Raw genomic sequence first — 22,825 nt, 5'->3', positions numbered from 1 at the left:
TCTTATATTTTCCTGTTGGACAACCAACGACCTAGATTAAATCATAATGAAAGGCTCAGATCATTTTGGTTTGATGCGTGTTTTTTTCTAGAAGTTTCACCTATGATTAGATTAATACCCATTAATATTTTAATTTTCCTAAGTTTAGACTTAGGAACCCCATTAAAAATATTAATTATTTTAACAAAATCACTACTGGGTGGAATTTCCCAAAACCATTTCTGGGTTCTTTGGAATGCATGTGCCCAAGCCCTCCCAGCAAAATTTGAGGCTTAGAGCACATCCGATGCTACCTCAAATCAACATTATTTACTCATCTTGTCTCCCTCATGATCCCCCATGTCTGGCCTCTCAACCTCTAGTTCAATTGTTACTAGATCAAGAGTAATTTGTAGCTATCTTTCTCTGCTTCTATACGTTTTCCTTCTGTAAGTGACGTTCTGCTTATTCTCTAGTGTCATAGACTGATGGCTTCTCCCACAGGATGAGACAAGACTATGAGCTCTGATACCATTTTAATCCCTAAGGAAAATTAACAATGATAAAAAAAACATGCACACAAATTTACACACAATATTAAATACCCAAAGAAACTAAAAAATTTGCGCAGAATTGAGCCATTTTATTATGATAAAGAATGGGTACAATGTGAGATCGGAATGTATGCACCTGGGCTTGCCCAAGGAAAGCTAATAAGACCTAAGTGATGAAATCAACTACTCAACCATTAGGAACTGTTCCTAACAAAAGCTCTGCGCTGGCCCTAGAAAACTGCACTGCTGGTTGTAAGGACCTCCTCTGGTGCTTAGAAAATTTTGGGAAATTAATCCCGGTCTCTCCACCAATAACCCACCAAAACCCAAAAAGAGTTTGGCCAAATGTTGACCTCCGAAGTTCAGCCCAATTTCCACCCACTCCTCCAGTTGCTAGGAATCTCGACCCACTTGAAAATATCACTGTAGATGGTCCTGCAATATTCAGAAATTTCCCCTCCAGAAATACCCCACAAGCCTTAGCCCTCAATTCCTCTCTCTCCAAGCTCCCACATGTGGCACAAGGGTACCACTACACAGGCCCACACAGTCCTTAGTGAAGATTGTATTGTCACAATAGTGTCCCACAAAATGGAGCCCTAGAAGCACTCTGAATCTTCAACAAATGATGGCCCTAGGTTATCCCTAAAAGCCCAACAAATCCCCAGCTCCACAACCAACTCCTCTAAATGCAATGTATTCCCTTTTTCCTGCGTCCCACCTACTATAACAACTCCACGAATTCAATTGGCAAGGTCAAATCAGAAATGGTGCAAGTCACCTCCTTGGGCTGACACTCGAAGTCCACCGAAGATAGAATGAGATTCTCGCTTGAAAATCTCATGTGCTCAACAACACATGTAGACTTGGTTGTTACCTTAAGCGTGTTAGTCAAAGGTGAATGTTCAAATGATCAAAGATGCCCAAATGATGAGTGCTCCTTTTTTAGTCTTTGGGCCTCTAATTTCCCCATGTGGGTCCCATCCATTGTTTTTCCCTCTTTCTTCCCTCCATGCAAGCATACTAGCCAAGTGGAGCGGATTCCTCTTTGGGGTGGTTCCCACCTTCCACTATCAAATCAATTTTGCCTTTTTTTTCCCTATGTTTGAGCCTTCTTTCACCTCAAAATTGCAAGTGGGTTCCCTCAACACACTTTTCCTAAGTCGCTATCCAAAAATTAACAAAATTGGTCAAAATTGATATTTCACTTAACAACCTTGCCAAGTGGGAATATCACACAGAGATTGGAGAATGGTGACGAAGTTGTGCCATAAGGTCATCCACCGCATTTTGAATCATAAGTTATCCATCCGTTGTATCAATTTTTCTCATCGCATCTTCCATCCTACTTTTAGAGCAAAAAGAGAAAGAGAGTTCAGTATGATAGAGATATTCAACATAATGATCAGATTCTTCATCATCCAAAGGGTAAAGTTTCAACTAGGGACATTTGATAAACAACTTATGGATCCACCAGTCAACAAGTAGATGCTGGGATTGTGCCGCATCGATGACATTTGATGTCATAGGGCATCGTTTATATAGTATCTCTAACCCTATTCCCTTTTTTTTTTTCCTGTAAAAAGAACTACATTATATTATCATAACTTCAGGAACAAAATACATCATCACCAGATCATCAAAATACATCATCACTACCGCACAAGGCTGAGTTTAAGGCTTAAGAGTTGACATGAGTCATGCTCTAAGCAATATTAACCCTGTGAAGAGGCCAAGACAACCCATGTCGTTGGTTATTTGCAATACAAAAGAAGTACAAAAAGAGGATTTTCTAGGAATACACATTACGGGGGTGGGTTGGGTGGAAATGGTGGCGGGGCAGCAAAGAATGCAGCCCGCTCATGCATGTGGTAGTCAGTGTGTTCAACTTGAGTCTCCAAAGCACGAAGGTGGTTGTTTGTGCATCGGAGCTACTGCCGAAGGTTGTCTATGGAGTCCAGTAGCTCGTTCTGCGTGTGTTGGAGGTCGTTGATGTAGGCCACCAATTCATTCTTCCCTCAAAGTTTCCATACTCAGATGGAGATTGTTCAATTAGGCCGCTATGGAGTCCAAGGTGGCCGAAGCCTCAACATGGCCCGGGGAGCGACCTTGGGACATGGCTACATCGACATCAGAATGGTGGTTCTCAGTCGACTCCAAGCCCGAGCTAGGCATTCCTTGTTGCGAACGATCTTCCATGCAGTGGCCAACTCCTCCTTGGCAAGCGCGTTCTCTCTATCTCGACATATAGCTTGTGCCTCCACCATTAGTTGCACCATCACAGGGACGAATTTGGTTTCCCCATGCAACCCACCACACAAGCCAGATATAAACCAAATACAAAAACACGTTGCTTATCGCAACGACGTCAGGGAGCGCCAAACAATTAGTGCCATTCTCGTATCCCTCTCCACTATCTACCAACGAATAGGGGGCACGTCACCAGTCTCTGAAGTGGACGAGTCGCTCCAAGGATTGGACCAAGACCCAAATTCTCCACAACACTGCCTCTCCAGAGGAGCAACCCCTACCCAGAGATAGAACTAGAGTGAGGAAGGGGAAACAAATGCATGCCACCCACACTCTCCAACCCCGGAACAGTATCCCTCGTTGCGCCTGCTACTCCAATTCTCCCCTGGATCCCATGGCCAAATTGATTACAGGTTCTAGTCCCCTGCACATCCGCCTGCCCCAAGCTCATCCTGCACGGTCGCCCCAAGCCACCACCTGAGCCAAGATGCCAATACCCCACTACTCTATCTCGTCCAACACTCTCTCATCATCGCCCAACAACTGCAAATGGCCACCCTCCTACCTATGCTACACATTATGTAATGCTCGCGGGAGTCTAGACCAGGTCCCAACGGGCCTTTATGGCACTCGTGTTGTGCGTGGAGACCCAACTTGCTCCACACTCCAATGCGCCGCCACTTGTTTCATAGCTTGGTCATCCCCATCAGGGATAACCCTATTCCTTTTTACTTCATGTCATTAGTTAGTTTTATTTCATGCATTTATGATTTAATGTTCTATTTTTTTATTAGAGTAGAATTTTTCTATTCCAACTGATTTATTATGCATGATGATTTCGATTTTGAATGAATATCTATTTGATGGACTTTTGTTTTCATGGTTGCGGGATTATGGAGTTCTCACATTACTTTATGAAAACAACGTGTCCCCATATGGAGCCAGATGTTACTCTCATTTTTTTTTAAGTTCTGAGGAAGTAGATGTACCAATTTCTCCAAAGGATTGAGATCACCAAGACATTAGTTTATTGAGTCATTGTAAACCCATTCTGCCAGTTTGTAATGTAAATGATGCTAGTAAAATCATATATGTATGTAACAACCTAGGTAAGCCTATTATTTTGGCAAAAATTGCATTCTACGAGGTTTTTCGTCTAATTGATTCATCTGTGTTTCTAAATACAGACGATCAACAAAGTTTTTCCCTCCAGCCTCATTCCAAAGTTAGAGTGGAATTTGTCATTAAACTCTTAGGCGAGTCCTAGTGTTTTAGTCGATTCTTATGTAAAATTGAGAATAATTTAAGCTAATTCTCTAAATTGTTTTATTACAAATCACTTGGTCTGCTAGATTATGTTATGCCACAAAATTGAGTGTGTAATTTGAGGGTCAATACCGAATGGGTGTTCCTGATTTGAGGGTTGATAATGTAATCATCTTATGTAAAAAATATTTTAGTGCATGGTCCCTCATACTTAGACACCATAGCTAAAATATTAGAGGGTGAAAAAAATATTTAATCCCCTCAAGTGTCAATTAGTTATTTTTTCTAGCAAAAATTCAATTAGTCCTAAGCCAGAAAATTAATCAATTAGAGTCAAATTTAGAGTCTTAGAGAAATTAAATTCTCCAAGTGGAAAAACTCATTTGTATCAAAGAAATTAATTTTTGAATGTCCCCACCAAGGGAATAATGGAATTTTCAAAATAAATTGGACCCTTGGGCCTTGGTGGATAAGTCAAAGTCAATATTTTGAGGAAATTAATTTTGAGCTAATAAAAACTGGGTTAAATGAGAAATTCGAAAATTTCTCAAAAATAAATATTTTCAACGGTGAAGATTAAAAAATGATCAAATATTTTTCGACGACCAAGATTATTTTGACGAGGATCAAGCCAACTAGCCGTTATTTTTCCACTTGAACGATTTATCTATAAATTGAGTCATTTGTGTCTCAAGCCATCTAATTTGGCTTATGTAACTCTGAAAAGTTGATGTAAATCACTGTCTTGCTGGGAACGTTGGAATAATCATAATAAAGACTTTGGGGTGCAGTTTATGGTGTCTCTTATCCGATGATTTGTGGTATGTGTTGGGTATGAGCATTCCTATATTATGCTTTATAGATACTTTGATCGTTATTTCTTTGTAGGTTATAGGAACATTCTATTGGTAAGCTGTGGGTTTATCTTAGGTGATCTGATTCAGTGGGTGTTCTAACAATTGTTCTTCAGAAATATATAGTGTTTGCAGGTTCCCCAGCCCTTGGACTCCAATTTCACGAACTTTGGATAGAGATTGACTATGTTTGGACTCTAACTGTTTTTATGGTGTTCTAGTTTATTATTTATCTTTCGAAATGCATTTAGCCACTACTAAAGATGAATAAAATTGTAATTTTTTTCCCCAGCATTTTACATGTATATTTTGTAAATATAATTTGTGTAATACACTTGTAAAATATTTTATTTCTCTAATCTTGATTTTGCAGCTAGGGTTTGAATTAATTTTGAAATTTTTGTATATATTGGGGTTTTGAGTATTTTTACTTTCATTTGTGCAGGTGAGATCAAGTGGAAAGAGTTGGATTAGAGCTGGATCTAGGCCCTTGAGAGTAAGATCTAACATTTCATTTTTTTTTTGCAGGGCCAACCATCTAGGAATTTTGTAGTGAAATTGAGCAATATTGAAGATATGAAGTGAATTAAATTTTATGGCGAGTGTTTTGAAAAAATTTTAGGGTCTTGAAGCCCAACATCTTCCTCCAATCCTCCTGCGTCAACCATTTTCAGCCTCCATAGGGATGACCGTAAGCCCAGGGGCCTTGGCCTCCCCTCTTGGCCTTTGTCGTGTCCTTGTAAGCCCTTCCGCTCCCCCTCGTCGACCCTCCTTTGCAACCTCTCCTCCTCCCTCTGCTCTCCCTTCTTCCAATCCACTCTCCCTCCTCTCCTCCTTCGCTCTCTCTCCCTCCCCTTTCCTCTCTTCTCTCCTAGCCATAACCCTCTAAGGGCTTGCGGTAGGCCTTCTAGGCCCTGAAACCTTAGGTCGTAGGCCTTAGGGCCTTGCCCAAGCCCTCAACCTCCTCTTTTTCCTAGTCGTAACCCTTGTGGGGCCTACGATAGCCCCTTGTGGGCTTCTTTTCCCTTACGACAGGCATATTTGGCCTTTTCCTTGAGTCACTAGGCATTCTAGGCTTCTTCTAGCGCAACGATAGCCCTATTGGGCCTAATGTTAGCCCTTCTTGGCCCTAATTTTCCCTCTCGCCATCTCTGAAATTTCTGGACTGAATATTGAAGGGTTTTGTAGGAAGAAATTGGCTCAAATCTTGTGTTTTCAGGTGGCATTTTCATTGGAATTTTTTTGGGCAAATTGGACGAGTCATCTTTAAGGCCTTGGGCCTACAGTTTGTTCTCTAAATTCTTATTTCCTATTTGTTTTGCTACAACTGTAATAAATTCTCTATAACAATGATCTAAGTGCCCTAAATCTCATCTAAATGGCCCAGACACTAAAAATTTCATGATAAATTTTAATTTTTCTTTTGGCTACTTGGGGATTATTCATTAGGCCTAGATCTACATGTTTGTTGGATGGAATATCTCTGCATAATCAAATAGATCATATCCGTTATAACTTGGAAAGAACACATTAAGAGGCATAAAATTGATTGGCATGATATCTAGCATATTGTCATAAAATCTAGACGTCTTGGGCATCAAGTTTTTGGCACAAAACTCCAATTTTTAGTGACTATTATCTCTGCATAAAAGTGGATCAGATCTGATATTTTTTGAATACTACATCTTTGACAAGGCTAAAACCTCACAATTCCATATCGACACAGTTGTTTTATCACTTGAAAATTGTTGGGCATAATTTGGCACAAACTCTCACATTGATTGTTCATTGTTTTCATAATTTTCTAACTGTTATAATAAGTATTTTTAGATATGATATATCTATTAATAATTCATCATAAGAATGGTAGCTCTCTTGCATACTCACTTGGCAAGTCATTCAATGTTTCATTGGTCATATTAGTTTCTTATATGCTTTTTATTTCTTGGATTTAGAGTGAGTAACTCACTATTGTCCTAAAAGTTTAATTAGTGCTCTTGAACATTGATTATTTGGAACCTAGCTTTTGTTTGTCTTGTGTAGCTATGAGAATATGATCAAACTTCGCACTAAAATCACTCACACATCTAAGATCAAAATATTCTAATCTTGTTGATGGTTTAAGTTATTGTGGGAATTAAGATCTAATTGTTAGAAATTGTTGGATGATTGCTCTAAGTTAAGGCAATAATCTTGTGCTCTTTATGATCTTAAGAAGCTTTGGTAATTTTATTGTCTATCTTAAGCAAATGACATCTGAAGTTTTGTTAACCATTATTTTAATTAAACATCTTGCAATATTGGCATTGTCTAAAGAGCATAATCTTAGGATTGTTGTTGGCATAAAATTGTTAATAATCATCATTAAAATATCTTGAGTAAGTGGCATCTTGTGTTGATAATCATTGGAAAATTGTTAAGTGAATAGTTTCTCTTAATCAAGCATCTTGTGGATTTGACATTGGCACTTAATAATTGTCACACTCTTGGTAATAAGATTGTCTTTCCATAAATACTCTTGTCATTGAAAATTGATCATAACTTTAAGTTCTTAAAGATTAAGCGAATTTAAATCAAGAGCTCACTCATAACCTTTACATAAGCTTTTTAGGCTTATTTGCACTAATAATTTGCATAAGCTTGGTTGATAGACTTCTAGGGCCACCCATTTTCACCTAGCTTGAGGGATTCAACACCTTTCTAGTGGATAACACAGTGACCTTGTAGTCGTCAGAGCCACAATCTCTGCAATGCCAAAAGCATTGGGTGGTTGGATAACAGGGGGAGGTATCGTTAATCAAGCCTTTGCTTGTTTCCCTTTGGCTTCCATCCCACAACCTACTCTAAAGACTAGTCTCAAAACAATTAAGAGAGAGGTTCCATTTAGATTAGGCATATAACTTAAAAAGTGAAGAATATCTTTGTGTTTCATCTAGATCTTAGGATTTGCATCTCATATATGTTAGTGAAATTTCTAAGCAGCGATTGTCAATCCGATTACTTGGTCCTAAATTATAATAAGCAAGAAATTTGACTCCATAAGGCACTGGTCTCCTATCTGAATCTAATTTAATATTTGAATCTTGCTAAATTTAACCAAGTAGCTAGGCCACTCAATCGTGTCTTTCGGGCTTGCTGATTTCCAACTTGCCTTCCAGCTTCACATTTCCTTGGGGACTACCCCCCAAAGGCTGTTGTTGGGAGACAACTAGAATGGAGTGGGTAGGGGTCAAAGTGACAGCCCCCGCCTTGAGTCATTGTTGCGGTACCTGTACAATCCAAGCGACAACATTTTTTGGCACCGTTGTTAGGGATATATTATTTTTAGTGCCTCAATGACATCTTCTCAATATTTCATCTTTCATCATTCTTCATCTTTTCATCTCCTTATCTTTCTTCCTCTCACTAATCATTTCATCTTGTTCATTCACACTTTTAGCACCTTGACATTTAGGTTGGTTTCTTGTTTGGGTGGTGACTCCACTTGTTCAACCATTCATAAGAGCTTAATCTAAAAGGAATCTTGGTGGCTTGGTTAACCCCCTTGCTGATCCCGAAAAGGTTCCAAGAGCCCTGTTGCCCACCATTTTGTGGGTGATATCCCTAGTATAATTGTTTTCTCCAAGATGGTTCTCAGCAATCAACCAACAACCCCTTGTAGCCAACAACTAACTCGTTGTGCCATTTTTTCGCCACTTGAGCTAGCCATGTGGTCCCTCATGCATCTGTCACGAACGTATGTTTGAAGGTGGGCTTCTCGAACCTAAATGTATGCCTTGTCATTTGGTAATTGAATATTGTAGTTTGCTTCTTATGGATACTTTTCGGTATGGATTAATGGGCGCAGGGGGGGTATTTGACGAAAACAGTGGACTATGTCTGTGCTCTTGTCCCCTTGACCTCTTTTGCATGCTAACCTTGGACTCTAGTCCTGTGGGATCTTTTTTACTGACCTTTGGGCTTTAGGGATGGTACTACATGGGAAACCCTAATTTGAGTTGCATGGTCCCGCTCCCTCATGCACATGTATCACTCCCCTTCCATTCATTATAACCCCATTCATCATTCTTCCCACCCCATTCATCATTCTTCCCACCTGGGTCAACATTCTTGCACTCGGTCCACATAGGGTTAGCCTCCCCCTCCCTTTTCCCACACCTTGGGTCAAGCCTGGAATGATGCCCTAGAGGTTGATGCGACTGAAAAGAAAAGTGAAAGCATAATTGGCCACATTCAACAGGAAAATGTACCACAAAATTCAAAAGATGGTCGGGACAAACACATTTAGCACGTGGGAAAAAGCCAATACATGAGCTCTACCCCATTATCATGGCCATCACCCTGGGTCCTATAGGCCCTAAATGAGCTTCATTTATCATTAAGAAACCCATGATTGTCTCAACCCTTGTTGGGCAATGAACCACCCTCACTTAAAGGGGATATCCACTTCTATACCTTACACATCATGCTCTTATCCCTTCAGCCCCAAGAAATTAAGCAAAGAAAAATCATAAATGGCAAAAGACATAAAAAATGGTGGAATAATCAAGGTCGGGGCACCTGATGCATCACGATTTCTCCCTCCTATACATTATATACCCAAGTGTGGGCTTCCCTTTTATTAGCTACCTTTGTACCCCAACATGTGGCCCAAGGCTACCCCTTTCATTCCCTACTCCATTCATCTCTTTATTACATGCCACCACCCTTTGAAGGATGGACCTTGGAAATACTATCCTCTTTAAAAATAGAAACCCCTTAATAGGATACTTGGTTAACCCCATTTGGAGCTTGGAGACATGAACACATGCCAAAGCCCACTATGGAAGGGCATACGATTACGAAGTTCTGACATGTTGTCCATGGTTTGTAAGCTCTTTAACTCGATTTCCTTTGATGACTTGTTGTACTGGAAGGTTAGGGGACACATTAGATCTTATGCAGGATTGCTTATTGTCTCCATTTTGGATTTGGTCTCCCTATATAGGGTCCTAACCCTCCAGAGAGCTACATTGGAACATGTAGGGTGAGTGTAGAGAGCCATGGGCCTCCACAATAGTAGACAACACTCCATGGACCCCCAGAGATTTTCAAATATTGCTCGAAATTCACCTATTGGACGAGGAATATGCACCTAAGTCACCATGCCCAACTGACCCCATAGTTGTACCATGCACTTGGAAAATGACCCAAGACTAGTATATTGATGTGGCATCACTTACGCTATCATCTGATCCCTTACAAATGGTCTACATGCATCTTCGATCTACTAGGAGACCCATGAAGTCACTTGTGTGCCCTCACACCCATTGGGAGCACCACATGTTTATTATTTGGAGAACAAGGGGCCAACCTATTGTCCACTACTTTTGGGAGTTTTATTCATCATTGTGGCACTTATGGACTTCATCAGGCTTCTTAGAAGGCCCAACGACATGTATTATTGATCATTCGACCTGTTGAGAGGCTTATTATTTTGTTTATGAGTTAGTTTTGTGGGTTTGTTACCAAAAGTTAGTTGTTTTGCATATTATTTTATTTTAGGAGCTAATGTAGGCCCAAGTAGCTAAATCAAGTTCATTAGAAATGTACAAATAGAAGTGATGAGGATTCATTTTAGCATCATCTCTTGGATTTGGAACTTGTATCACTTTAGATATTTTTGCTATCCTTCTTGGAAGACAAATTTTTGGAGCATGGAATGAATTTTGATGTTTGGATAATTTTCATATGTCTTGGAGCTTCTTGATGGCAATTTTTTTGGATGGTTGGATATATTCTTACACATGTAAGTACATTTTATTGCTCTTCTTTCTTTCTAATTTTGTCACATACATTGTTGCTGAGATTTCGCTTTACTAGGGCTTATTTGCTGCATCTCTTATGCAAAGTTGTGGAAATTTTGTTTTTAGATAGTGAATGCTTCATGTATGGGCCATATATAATGAATGAATGTTCGTAGGGATGTTCATTACTGCAATTTATCTTGCAAAACGAAGTATAAAGTCTTTGAAGTTGCTTTTGTTGCTGCCCTAGTGCCAAGTGAATTTGACTTTTAGGCTTCCTTGACCTAGAAATTCGAAGGTCCATAGTCATAATTGTACTTGACTCCAATCTGCCCAAAGGATTATGCAGTGGTCCACCTAAAGGTGATCACCTTAAACCTTTTCATCCTACTCCATCTCCTTTTCTAGGCCTAGCCCCATTAGGTCCCCTAGGGCATCATCTATCTTTTAAACCAACCATCAAAATATTTCAATCTCTTGACCCCTAATACGCTTCTCCTAGGTGGCCTCCAATTTTGAAGAAATTTCAACAGTGGGATTTTGAGATATTTCAAGCCTTAGCCTCGAGGTTGAATCTTGCCCTTGGTTTCATTAAGTTAGAAGCTTCATTAGGACCCTCACATTGTCTTGCTTTAAAAATTCTTTCTTTGGTCCCTTTCTCCCTCCAGAATAGATCAAGCATATCATTGGTTGGTAAACCATTCCCCCTTGACCTACCCTCGTTTCCACTTGGTCTCGTGTGGTCCCATACACTATTAAGGGTAATTCTTCAAGGATCACTGAGAATCCAAGCTTTCACAAGAATTTCAAGGTCTAGGAACCTCCATTATAAGATACATACTCTAAACCTAAACCTTGAAGTTCCCCTTAAGCCCTTCCTTAAGAGCTTTAAACCTTGCCTCCAAAGCAAGCAAGCTACATATTTGAGCCTCTTTTGTGAATAGGCTTATAGGATCACCACTCACCTTGTCATTGGTCTATCCATTTAGTGATCCTCATCATAATGGGTCTCCTGCCATCGATGAAAGTCCATAAAGATACAGGGAGCCTTAGCCATGGTGACAATGGGCTATTGCTCCATTTGTTGCCCTTAGCCTAGTAGTATCCCTTCAAGGATCCCCTTTTAGGACCCCTGCTAGTTTGCACATTAACATTTCTGGCGCTGTTCTCGAGGAGGAAGCAGGTCTGCCTCCCTAGTGAATCATTGAGGAATTGATTCATAGATGACAATTCAAGTATTCCTCTGGCGACTCCACTCATTCTTAAATCCCCTTGTTTGCTTGAAAGTGACAACAATCCTCCCAAAACTAGGGTTGCTACAAAAAAGAAGGAAAGAGCCCATCACCCATTGGGATTGCTCTTCTCTCTGAATTTGTGGAGGTTAGTGATACTACCCCAAAGATGGTAACTAGTTCTACCATTGAGCGTCCTAAGATGACCAAGAGTGAAAAGCCCTTGGTTAGTGTCTTTGTCCCTTTGAAATTGAGTGATGATCCCAAACAATTACTTGAAAAGTACAACCGATGGTTGCCCAAGTTCAAAGGGGATGCTACTTGGAGTGTTCGTGACTTTGTTGAAGAATTCTATTGGCACATGTCCCCTAGAATGATCTTCGATGAAGATAGGCTCATGATGCTTTTTGCTTTATTAGTTGAGGGACAAGAATGAGAATGGTACCTCCCCAACATGCATCGAGGATTTTGATGACTTTGAAGACCTATTCATGAAAATATGGTCATGCAATGCCCAAGGAACCTTTAACATTGAAAAGTTCTATCAAATAAATAGGGGGAGGGAAGACATCTGGGAATTCATTCAAAAGTTTGATAGGGTAGTCTGAGATATCCCTGATCACTTGAAACCCTCTGATGCTAACATCCTTGAAAAATTCATAAAATTTGTTGGGGGCCACCTCACTTATACATTAAGAGACAAGAAACCTTCCACATTGGCCAAAGCCAAAGAAATAGCAATTGAGGTCGAAGAAAACTTGCATATTTCAAGAATGGATGCCAATGACATTCCTAAAGCCAAAGTCGAAGCCAAGAAGGAAAAGACTAAGGATCAACATGAGGAAACCCTTCTGGCCATCCTTAAAAGGATGGAAAAGCTTAGTGAAGAATTCCACTCACGGGATAGGGTAGTTATGAACAAAATCATTGCATTAGAAAAGGCCCAAAAGTCTAGTTACATTCCAAGAGGTAAACCTTTTCCTAAAAAGCAAAGTGATGAAGAGAAACCAAGCTCATCTCAAGTCCTAAACACTTTGGCTCCAACCAATGTCGTGGAGCAAGATTCATCCTTCGAGGATGAGCAAAGTGAGAGTGATGAGAGCGATGATGAAAATACAGATGAGCAGGCCAACCTTGTGGAATCTGATGTCTTCAACATTTTGTTGGGAGGCTCATACACTCATCCTCCCATTAGTGAGGTTACAATCCAAGAAGAAAAGGAGGAGCCTATTCTTAATGCTGATAATAGTTAGAGATTCAAGGGGGTGCAATATTCACGAAAGGATAACCATAAGGACCCCACAACCTCTGAGGAAACCAACAAAGACGAATCACCTCCTAAGAAAGCCCCTCCAAAGGATGTCCCCTCTAAGAATCCTTCTAAAAATGATCCCAAAGCAAAGGCCAACCCTAAAAGGGATCCCTCAAAAAAAGAGAACATTAAAAAGAAGGAGAAGGGAAAACAGGTTGGACTCAACATTGAATTGGAGAGTACCATTAGGAAAATAACTATACCTGTTCCTTTAAAATACATTTCAAAACTTCCTGAGCAACAACAACAAATTAAGAAGTCCCTAGGTTTCGAAGAGGAAGAATGTGAGGCCTTAAATTAGGAGTTTTAACAGGGTATAACCAAAATTAATGCTCAAAATATTAGAATTTATCAATTTGATTGTTGAGTACCTACCTAGGGTTTCTATTGTTGAAGATGTTTCTGATTTTCCATAGCTACCGCTCCCGCTCCCATGACCAAACGATTAAAACCTCCTTGCCAAATCGGGCACAATCTCACCCGACTCCAAAGTACTTAAAATTCGAGGTACTCTGGCCCCCGTGCAGAAAATTTCAAGAACAATGAAAGCCCAATTCCCTCTGTAGTGACTTTGTTAGAAATTCTCCTTTATGTAAAAACGTTCCCCCCTATGTTATGGCCTCCTCGACTCCTTATATGCTCCATTCCACTGTCCCAATCTCTCCACCACCCCTGCACACTATCTTCTCGGCTCCTCCCTACAACTTGCCACCTGCAATATCTTACTCTGTTTGTGTCCCTTGTGTTTAAAGTGTATTTATACCTTACGTGGTTCATGGGTTTTGAACTTGATGTGAAAGTTTCTAACACGAAATTCTATTGCAGTAACTGATTTATTTCTCCTACTTATCTACCACAATAAGTTATTTACAAAACCCTTCAATAAACATTAAAATAAATTCTACTGCAGTTATCACATAATAACATAGAGAAAATAACAGTGATATACAAGCACACGAATCAATCACATCAACACAGTTATTTTTGGACAATTGTCCCCAGAAAAACCCAAAGCGGGAAAACTAGTGCAACAGATGAGGATTTATTTATTAATCTTCAACAACAATCTCTTTACAAGGAATGATTCTACAGAATATTGAGACACTTCTAAGAGAAAACCCTGAGAAAATTTTCCTTCTCTACCCGGAGAATTTCTGACACCCCGAAGACCCTCTTTCCTTCTCTATGTCACTTCTATGTGGGGCTTGCGTGCGGACTGTGTCTCTAGCTACACTGTTTCTCTGATCTTCCCTATGCATTGTCTCTAGGATGCTCTGCGTCACCTCTTCCTCAGTCTCTGACTGATGTTGATGCCCTCCTCTTCCTTCACCCTGGAACTCTCCCTTTGAAATCGAACTTCTTCTCCTTGAGAATTGATTTCCCTCAGGTTGTTGAATATTTGCGCGGTGTGTCTCGTAATGACTCTCAAGTATTCTCTTATACTTTCCCTGTTGATGAATCAACGACCGAGATTAAGTCCTTAATCAACAACTAAGATTAAAATAGACTTGATCCTTGTCTCTTAAAAGCTTCTCACCCATATCTTTATTAATACCCATTAATATTTTTATTTTCCTAAGTTTAGATTTAGGAACCCCATTAAAATATTATTTATTTTAATAACTCATCATCTAGGTGGAATTTCTCCAAACAATTTATGGGTCTTGGAGATCTCATGTATTCTAGCCCCTCCACAAAATTTCGGAGCTAGATCACATCTGATGCTACCCAAAATCAACACACTCTTAGCAAGGAATGTGCTCTAGCAATGCTTCCCAATAGAAGCATCACGCTGATCCACGACATGGTCCTCTGCGCTACTGATGTTCGGCTTGCTGCCCCTCATCTATTGCACTGCTACAACCTGTACTGCTGCCCATGACACTGCAACTGTCACTGCTACATCTGTGTTGCAGGTCCCTCTAAATATGCCGCATCATGTTGCCCATAGCATTGCCACTGCTAACTACTGCATTGCAACTCCCTATACTATCTTCTTCTGCTATTGAAAAAGATTCTTAACCATCCCCATCTTCTCTCTAAAATAAACAAACTTTGTTCTTCCTAGGGCCTTGGTGAGAATGTCTACCACCTGTTCTCCTATTGGGATGTACCTCAATTGTATTGCCCCTCGTTGGACACAATCTCTGATAAAGTGACACCAGATGTCAATGTGCTTCGATCAATCATGAAAAACTGGATTCTCGGAGAGCTTGATGCAACTTTGATTATCACACAAAATATTTGTCGCTTCCATTCTTCTCCTGAATAGATTCACAAGCAAGTTCTTAAGCCATATGGCTTCACATGAAGCTGTGGTAGTTGCCATATACTCAGTTTCAGTTGAGCTTAGAGCTACGGATTTATGTTTCCTACTACACTAGGAGGTCATTCCCGATCCAATGTTGAAACAGTACCTAGTAGTACTTTTCTGATCTACTGAACTTCCAACCGAATCTGCGTCAGTGAACCCACTTAGCTTGATGTCATTGCCTTGGGTGTACCTTAGTCCATGCTTGACTATTCCTAGTATATATCTGAGAACATGCTTGGCTGCTGCCCAGTGCACCCTTTTTGGTTCAACCATGAATTGATTGAGGGTGTTGAAAGCGTAACAAATGTCTGGCCTGGTATTGATCAGATACATCAGGGAGCCTATGAGTTCACTGTACAAGGTGGGATTGACTTCTTTATCTTCGGATGCATCGATCTTCTTCCATTTGGTAATCATTGGAGTAGCCATAGGTCTATAGTCCTACATTCTAAACCTTTTCAAAATCTCTATAGCGTATCTTCCTTGTCCAAGGAAAATCCCACTCTTCTGCTGCCAAACTTCCAACCCTAGGAAATAATTCATCCGTTCCAAATCCTTCATGTCGAATTCTGTAGCTAGGTTTTCCTTGCAATCTTTGATGAACCTGGATGAGCCTGTCAGAAAAAGATCATCCACATATAACACCAGGATTAGAGGCACATTCTCTACAACTAGATAGTAGAGGTTAGGATCTGCATCATTCTTGACGAATTCCATCTTCTGCAAGTAATCATCAATTCGATCATACCATGCTCTAAGCACCTATTTAAGCCCATACAAGGCTTTCTTCAACCTACATACATGAGATTTCTTCTCATGTGTCTTAAAACCCTCTGGTTTTTCAATGTATACTTCTTCTTCTATCACCCCGTTCAAGAACATAGTCTTGACATCCATCTGGTGAATCTACCACCCTATCTATGCTACAAGGGATATCACGGATCTAATAGAAGTATATCTGGCTACTGGGGCGAAGGTTTCTTCGTAGTCTATCCCTTCCTTCTGAGCATACCCCTTAGCCACAAATCTGGCTTTGTATTTTTCCACATTGCCATCTGCAGCGTATTTGACTTTGTAGATCCATCTCGAACCTACAACTAACATGTCCTGAGGTCTAGGTACCACTTCCCAAACATCATTGACCATTATGGAACTGTATTCCTTCACCATAGCATCTACCCATACTTGATGTTGAACGACCTCATGAAAATTAGAGGGTTCTCCAACCTGAGCCACCAAGGCTTGGTATTTGTTTCGCTGTCTACGCTACCTTTTCTCATTCTTGGGTACACCAATGAAATCCTCTGCATCTCATAGTATCTGTTGAAGTTCTCGGCTCATTCTTCCACTGGTAGTGGGTATATCTATCTGCTCTTCCTCTTCTTGAGACTCCACCTGTTGTGATACCTTTGGAATTTTGTCTTTAGGAGAAATAGTGGTGCTAGTTTCTGCTGTTCGATGTGGCTGGACCAATGGATCATCCTTTGACTGCTCTTCGGAAGAAATTTCTCGGGATTTCCTGAAAGCTCTGTCCTCCATGAACTTTACATCCTGTCGAATTATAATCCAATTTCTGCCTCTTTTCTTTGGGTATATGGCAGTGTGCCAAACTCCCAAATATCTTGAAATGACTCACCTCAGGCTTATTACCAGTGAAGAAACTCTCCAGAGTAATCTTACCTAATGCCTTGTGAGGAGTCTTGTTCTAGACATAAACTGTCGTGCTGCATGCTTCTGCCCATAGGAATTTGGGCATATCCTGATCATCCAACATCGCCATGGCTGCTTCAACAATAGTCCTATTCTTCTTTTCTACTACTCCATTCTCTTCTGATGCCTTCCCTTGCACAAAAATCAGTGAAGTCCTTGTCAATGTATTCTCCACCATTGTTTGAGCGCAACACTTTTATCCTCTTTCTTGTCAGATTCTCAACTAGAGCCTTGAACTCTTTGAATCGACCAAAAACCTCTTCCTTGGTTTTTAGAAAGTAGATCCAAGTCTTTTTGGAATGGTCATCAATGAAGGTGACAAATTATTCGACACCACTAAGAGCTTTTGTAGACATGGGTCCATAGATATCTGAGTGTATCAATCCCAGAACACTCTTAGCCCTATTGTTAATCTTGGAATAAGTCGCTTTGGTGTACTTGCCTAGTGCGCACCGTCTCATACATCATCTCGTTTGGTACTTAACTTTGGAACTCATGTGACTATTCTTTCGAGAATTCTTAGAGCCCCATGGTGTAAGTGTCCCACCCTCCTGTGCCATAGTTCATTCAAATATTTTTCCCCACTACTGCCTATCAGTGCCATTGGAGATTCTAGTTGTAACTTATACAACCTGTTACTTCTGACTCTAATTTCAGCCTTCTTTTTCCAACTTGGGTGTTTGACATATACCTTATTCCCAATGAAGAAAACATCATAGCCCTTGTTTTGTAGCTAAGATATAGAGAGTAAGTTCATCCCTAGTCCTCGCACATGCAGCACATTGGTTGCTCGAAGCTGATCCCCTGTTTCTGTTTGAAAGACTACAATACCTCTTCATACAAGGGTGCATTTTTCCTTATTTCCCATGGTGATTTGGAAGTTCATTTGTTCTTTCTGATAATTCGAAAAAACATTATCGTATTCCTATCATGGGCGCAAAAGCTCCACTATCAATATACCAAACCTCAGAGGAGGCAGAACTTGCTAAGCAAGCGACTTCTTCTTCCAATCTGAGAGCTAACATAGAATAATTGTGATCCATGTTCTTCTGCTTTCTTCTTTCCCTGGAGAACTGCGTGAGTCCTTCTGAGTTGTTGCCTAGCATTGTGCTTCTGACTCATAGCAAATTCTCTATTGTTGTTGCCCGATCTCTGTTATGATACCATGTGAAAATTTCTAACATGAAATTCTACTGCAGTAACAGATTTATTTCTCATACTTATCTTCCACAATAAGTTATTTATAAAAACCTTCAGTAAACATTAAAATAAATTTTACTGTGGTTATCACATAATAGCATAGAGAAAATAACAGTGATATACAAACACAAGAATCAATCACATCAACACAGTGATTTTTGGATAACTGTCCCCGAAAAACCCAATGCGGGAAAACCGGTGCAGTAGAGGAGGGTTTATTTATTAATTTTCAACAACAATCTCTTTACAAGGAACGATTCTACAGAATATTGAGACACTTATGAGAGAAACACCTAAGAAAATTTTCCTTCTCTAACCAGAGAAGTTTTGACACCCTAGAGACCTTCTTTCCTTCTTTGTGTCACTTCTTCGTGAGGCTTGCACGAGGACTACGTCTCTAGTTGCGCTGTCTCTCTGATCTTTCCTTTGCGCTATCTCTAGGATGCTTTGTGTCACTTCTTCCTCAGTATTTGACTGATGTTAATGCCCTCCTCTTCCTTCACCTTGCCACTCTCCCTTTGAAATTGAACTTTTTCTCCTTGAGAATCGATTTCCCTCGAGTTATTGAGTATTTTCCTAGTGTGTCTCCAAATGACTCTCAAGTCTTCTCTTATACTTTTCCTATTTATGAATCAACGTCCGAGATTAAGTCCCTAATCAACCGCTAAGATTAAAATAGACTTGATCCTTTTCTCTTAGAAGCTTCTCACCCTTATCTTTATTAATACCCATTAATATTTTTATTTTCCTACCTTTAGACTTAGGAACCCCATTAAAAATATTAATTATTTTTATAACTCATCATCCGGGAGGAATTTCTCCAAACAATTTTTGGGTCTTGGATATCTCATGTATTCTAGCCCCTCTACAAAATTTAGGAGCTAGATCACATCCGATGCTACCCAAAATCAACACTTGCCGCTTTTTATGTTTTATTTAGTTAATATAATGTTTTATGAATATGTTCATTGTTTTATTCATAGTTTTTAATAATTCACTTTATTATTTCCTTTAATCACATATATAGATATATACGTATATGGGTGGTATGTATCAAAGACCTCACTTGATATATTTATTAGATTATGGTAAGTTAGGAATTTACTTCGATAATTAATTTATTAACCTAACTTAGATATTTTTCAATATTAGTTTGTATGTATACTAGTGTAGTGAATGCGATGCATGCATATGTACCTATCATATGCATGCTAATATTCATATTTTGTTTGTAATTGTAGGAGGATCATTACAAAGAACTACCTAAAGACCTACAAAACATTCATATTCTCGATCGCAACCCTGGACATGAACCATTTATGCTCACTTTGACTATCAATGACCTCTTGTTATATAATTGTATGATTGATTCAGAAGCTTCTGCCAACATTATGCCTTTAAAGGTTATGAAACAGCTAGGTCTCAGCATCACTTGACCATATAAGAAGGTATGTGGTTTTAATTCTAGGTCTATAGAGGTGCAAGGCCTTATAAAGCATCTTAAGGTCTCTTTGACTAGGAACCCTGATATATCCCTTCTCATGGATGTTGTCGTCATAGATATTCTTGATGTATGGGGAATGCTCTTGTCTAGGAAGTGGGGAGCCACTATTGGGGGTCATGTTCAAATGGACTTATCATATGCTACTATTCCGAAATCTGATGGAACCCCTTTTATCCTCTATAGAGAGCTGACTTATCTTTCTCATGTGATCAAGCCTAGACCAATTCCCTATTATGAAACACATGAGGTTGAAAAGCCTTCTCCTATTCTCCCTTCTCAGGAAATCCGCATCCTCAAACGACCAAACCACAAAATGAGCAAAAAGTGGAAGCCTCAGAAAGGATACAAGGTCGAGGACGTGGTCTTAGTTGATAAACAACTGATGCCTGTCAAGATCCATGGGAAAGTTGGAGAGGACTATTACTACATTTCTAAACTCAACGACGAACAATGGCCACAACCGATCAAGTTAAGTCGTATCACCCCTTTCCTTGATACTTGACATTGTACTATATGTATGTTAGAATAGGATGCATCACATGATGATTTTTGCATTAGAACTAATGTCATATGATATTTCTCATGATAGCTTAGCTGCATTCAGATTTAAAATTGCATTTGAAAGTTTACTTCTATGAGTTGATTTTATGGGTCTAATCTAAGCATGTGCAATCATTTGACACCGCGAAAGCATGCAGCCTTGTGTTTTCCATCTATTATATGTGCAGGTAATAGGTCTATGGTAACTAAGAGATTGTTGGAGTTCTTGTGACCTCCCGTTCGAGTAGCTTCGTCCACTTTTTCGAGAGATCACGTCCCAATTGGAGAGAGATGTTACCTACCATTTTGTGGGTGATATCCCTAGGGGAACTTTTTTCTCTAAGATGGTCCTTAGCCAACAGCCAATAACCCCTTGCAGCCACCAACTAGCTTGTTGTGCCATTTCTCCACCACCTGAGCCAACCATGTGGTCCCTCACCCATCTGTCATGATTGTATGTTTGAAGGTGGCCCTCCTAAACCTAAAGGTATGCATTGTCATTTGGTAATTGAGTATTGTAGTTTTCTTATCATGGATACTTCTAGGCATGGATTAATGGGGGGGATTCGGTGGAAAGAGTAGGCTAGATCTGTGCTCTTGTCCCCTAGACCTCTTTTGGATGTTAACCTTGGACCCTAGTTTCGTGAGATCTTTTTTACCGACCTTTGGTCTTTAGAGATGGTACTACATGGGAAACCCTAATTTTGGTTGCATGATCACGCTCCCTCATCCACATATATCACTCCCCTTCCACTCATTATAACCCCATTCATCATTTCTCCCACCTGGGTCCACATAGGGTTAGCCTTCCCCCTCCCCTTGCCGACACCTTGGGTCCAACCTAGAATGATGCCCCAGAGGTTATTGTAGCTAAAAAAATGTAAAAGCATAATTATACACATTCAACAGGAAAATGTACCACAAAATGCAAAAGATGATCAGGACAAACACATTTAGCGCATGGGAAAAAGGAAACACATGAGCTCTACCCCATTATCATGGCCATCACCCTGGTTCATATAGGCTCTAGATGAGCCTCCTTTATCATTAAGGAAGCCATGATTGTCCCAACCCTGGTGGACAATGAACTGCTCTACCTTAAAGTGGATATCCACTGATATACCTTACACATCATGCTCTTATCCTTTGAGCCCTGAGCAGTTAATCAAAGAATAAAACATAAAAGGAAAAAGGGATATAAAGGAGAGTGGAATAATCAAGCTTGGGGCACCTCATGCATCACGATTTCTCCCTCCTATACATTATATACCCATGTGTGGGCTTCCCTTTATTAGCTACCCTTGTACCCCAACATGTGGCCCAAGGATACCCCTTTTATTCCCTACTCCATTCATCTCTTTATCACATGCCGCCACCCTTTGAAGGATGTTCCTTGGATATAATATCCTCTTTAAAAATAGAAACCACCTAATAGGATACTTAGTTAACCCCATTTGGAGCTTGGAGACATTAGCACATGCCAAAGCCCACTATGTAGGGCATGCGATTATGAAGTGCTGACATGTTTTACATTGTTTATAAGCTCTCTAACTCTATTTCCTTTGATGACTTGTTGTACTAGAAGGCTAGAGGACACATTGGATCTTATGAAGGAATGCAGATGGTCTCTATTTCGGTTTTTTTCTCCTTATACGGGGTCCTAACCCTCCAGAGGGCTACATTGACACATGTAGGGTGTGTGTAGAGAACCATGGACCTCCACAATAGTAAAGACAGTCCATGGACCCCCATAGATGTTCAAAGATTGCTCGAGATTCACCTATTGGACGAGGAAGATGCACCTAGTTCACCATGTTTAGCTGACCCCATAGTTGTACCATGCACTTGGCAGATGACTCGGGACTTGTATGCTAATGTGGCATCACTTACACCATCATCTGAGCCATTGCATATGGTCTATATTCATCTTTGATCTACTTGGAGACCCATGAGGTTACTTGTGTGCCCTCACACCCATTGGGAGAACCACAAGTTTATTATTTGGAGAACAACGGGCTTGCTAGCTCTGCTACATACTTTGACATTTTGAAGGTCAGAATGCAAGCTTGGCCATGTGTTTATGCTCAAAAGAGAACTCGCAGAAGTCATCTTCCCTCTTCTCCTTCACTCCACTTACACTCTCATAACCCCGCCATCTCTGTTTTTCTCCAAAACTCGGCATAAGCCCCTGTTTCTTCAAGCCCCAAAGCGCTAAGTTCAAAGCCCCATAGCATCGCCTCCACATGACCCTGCACCTCTGTAACTCATAGTCGCCTTTAAATCATAGCCGTCGATCGCCGCATCCCAATCTAACGGTTCCCCGC

The 22,825-nt window shown here is 40.1% G+C and overlaps 1 protein-coding gene across 3 annotated transcripts in view; it reads left to right on the top strand.

Annotated features, from left to right (window-relative positions):
* LOC149143607 (uncharacterized) overlaps positions 1-22,825 on the top strand; it is a 326,985-nt gene that overhangs the window by 288,674 nt on the left and 15,486 nt on the right. Inside the window, exon 11 of one of the 3 annotated variants that reach the window (XM_089447196.1) lies at positions 5,432-5,574. The exons of 1 other annotated variant lie outside the window; for it this stretch is intronic. In XM_089447196.1, coding sequence (XP_089303322.1) covers positions 5,432-5,456 — 25 coding nt within the window. In that variant the 3' untranslated portion in view covers positions 5,457-5,574. Of the gene's footprint in view, positions 1-5,431; positions 5,575-22,825 lie in introns of those variants that run through there. One more of the 3 variants, XM_089447197.1, reaches the window with a different exon arrangement.

This window comes from Pinus tabuliformis, chromosome X (assembly GCF_031772625.1).
Source record: "Pinus tabuliformis cultivar Carrire ecotype Pingquan chromosome X, CPIR1, whole genome shotgun sequence".
Lineage (NCBI taxonomy): Eukaryota > Viridiplantae > Streptophyta > Pinopsida > Pinales > Pinaceae > Pinus > Pinus tabuliformis.
The sequence above is the reverse complement of the archived record's forward strand: the minus strand, read 5'-3'. Positions and strand labels throughout refer to the sequence as shown.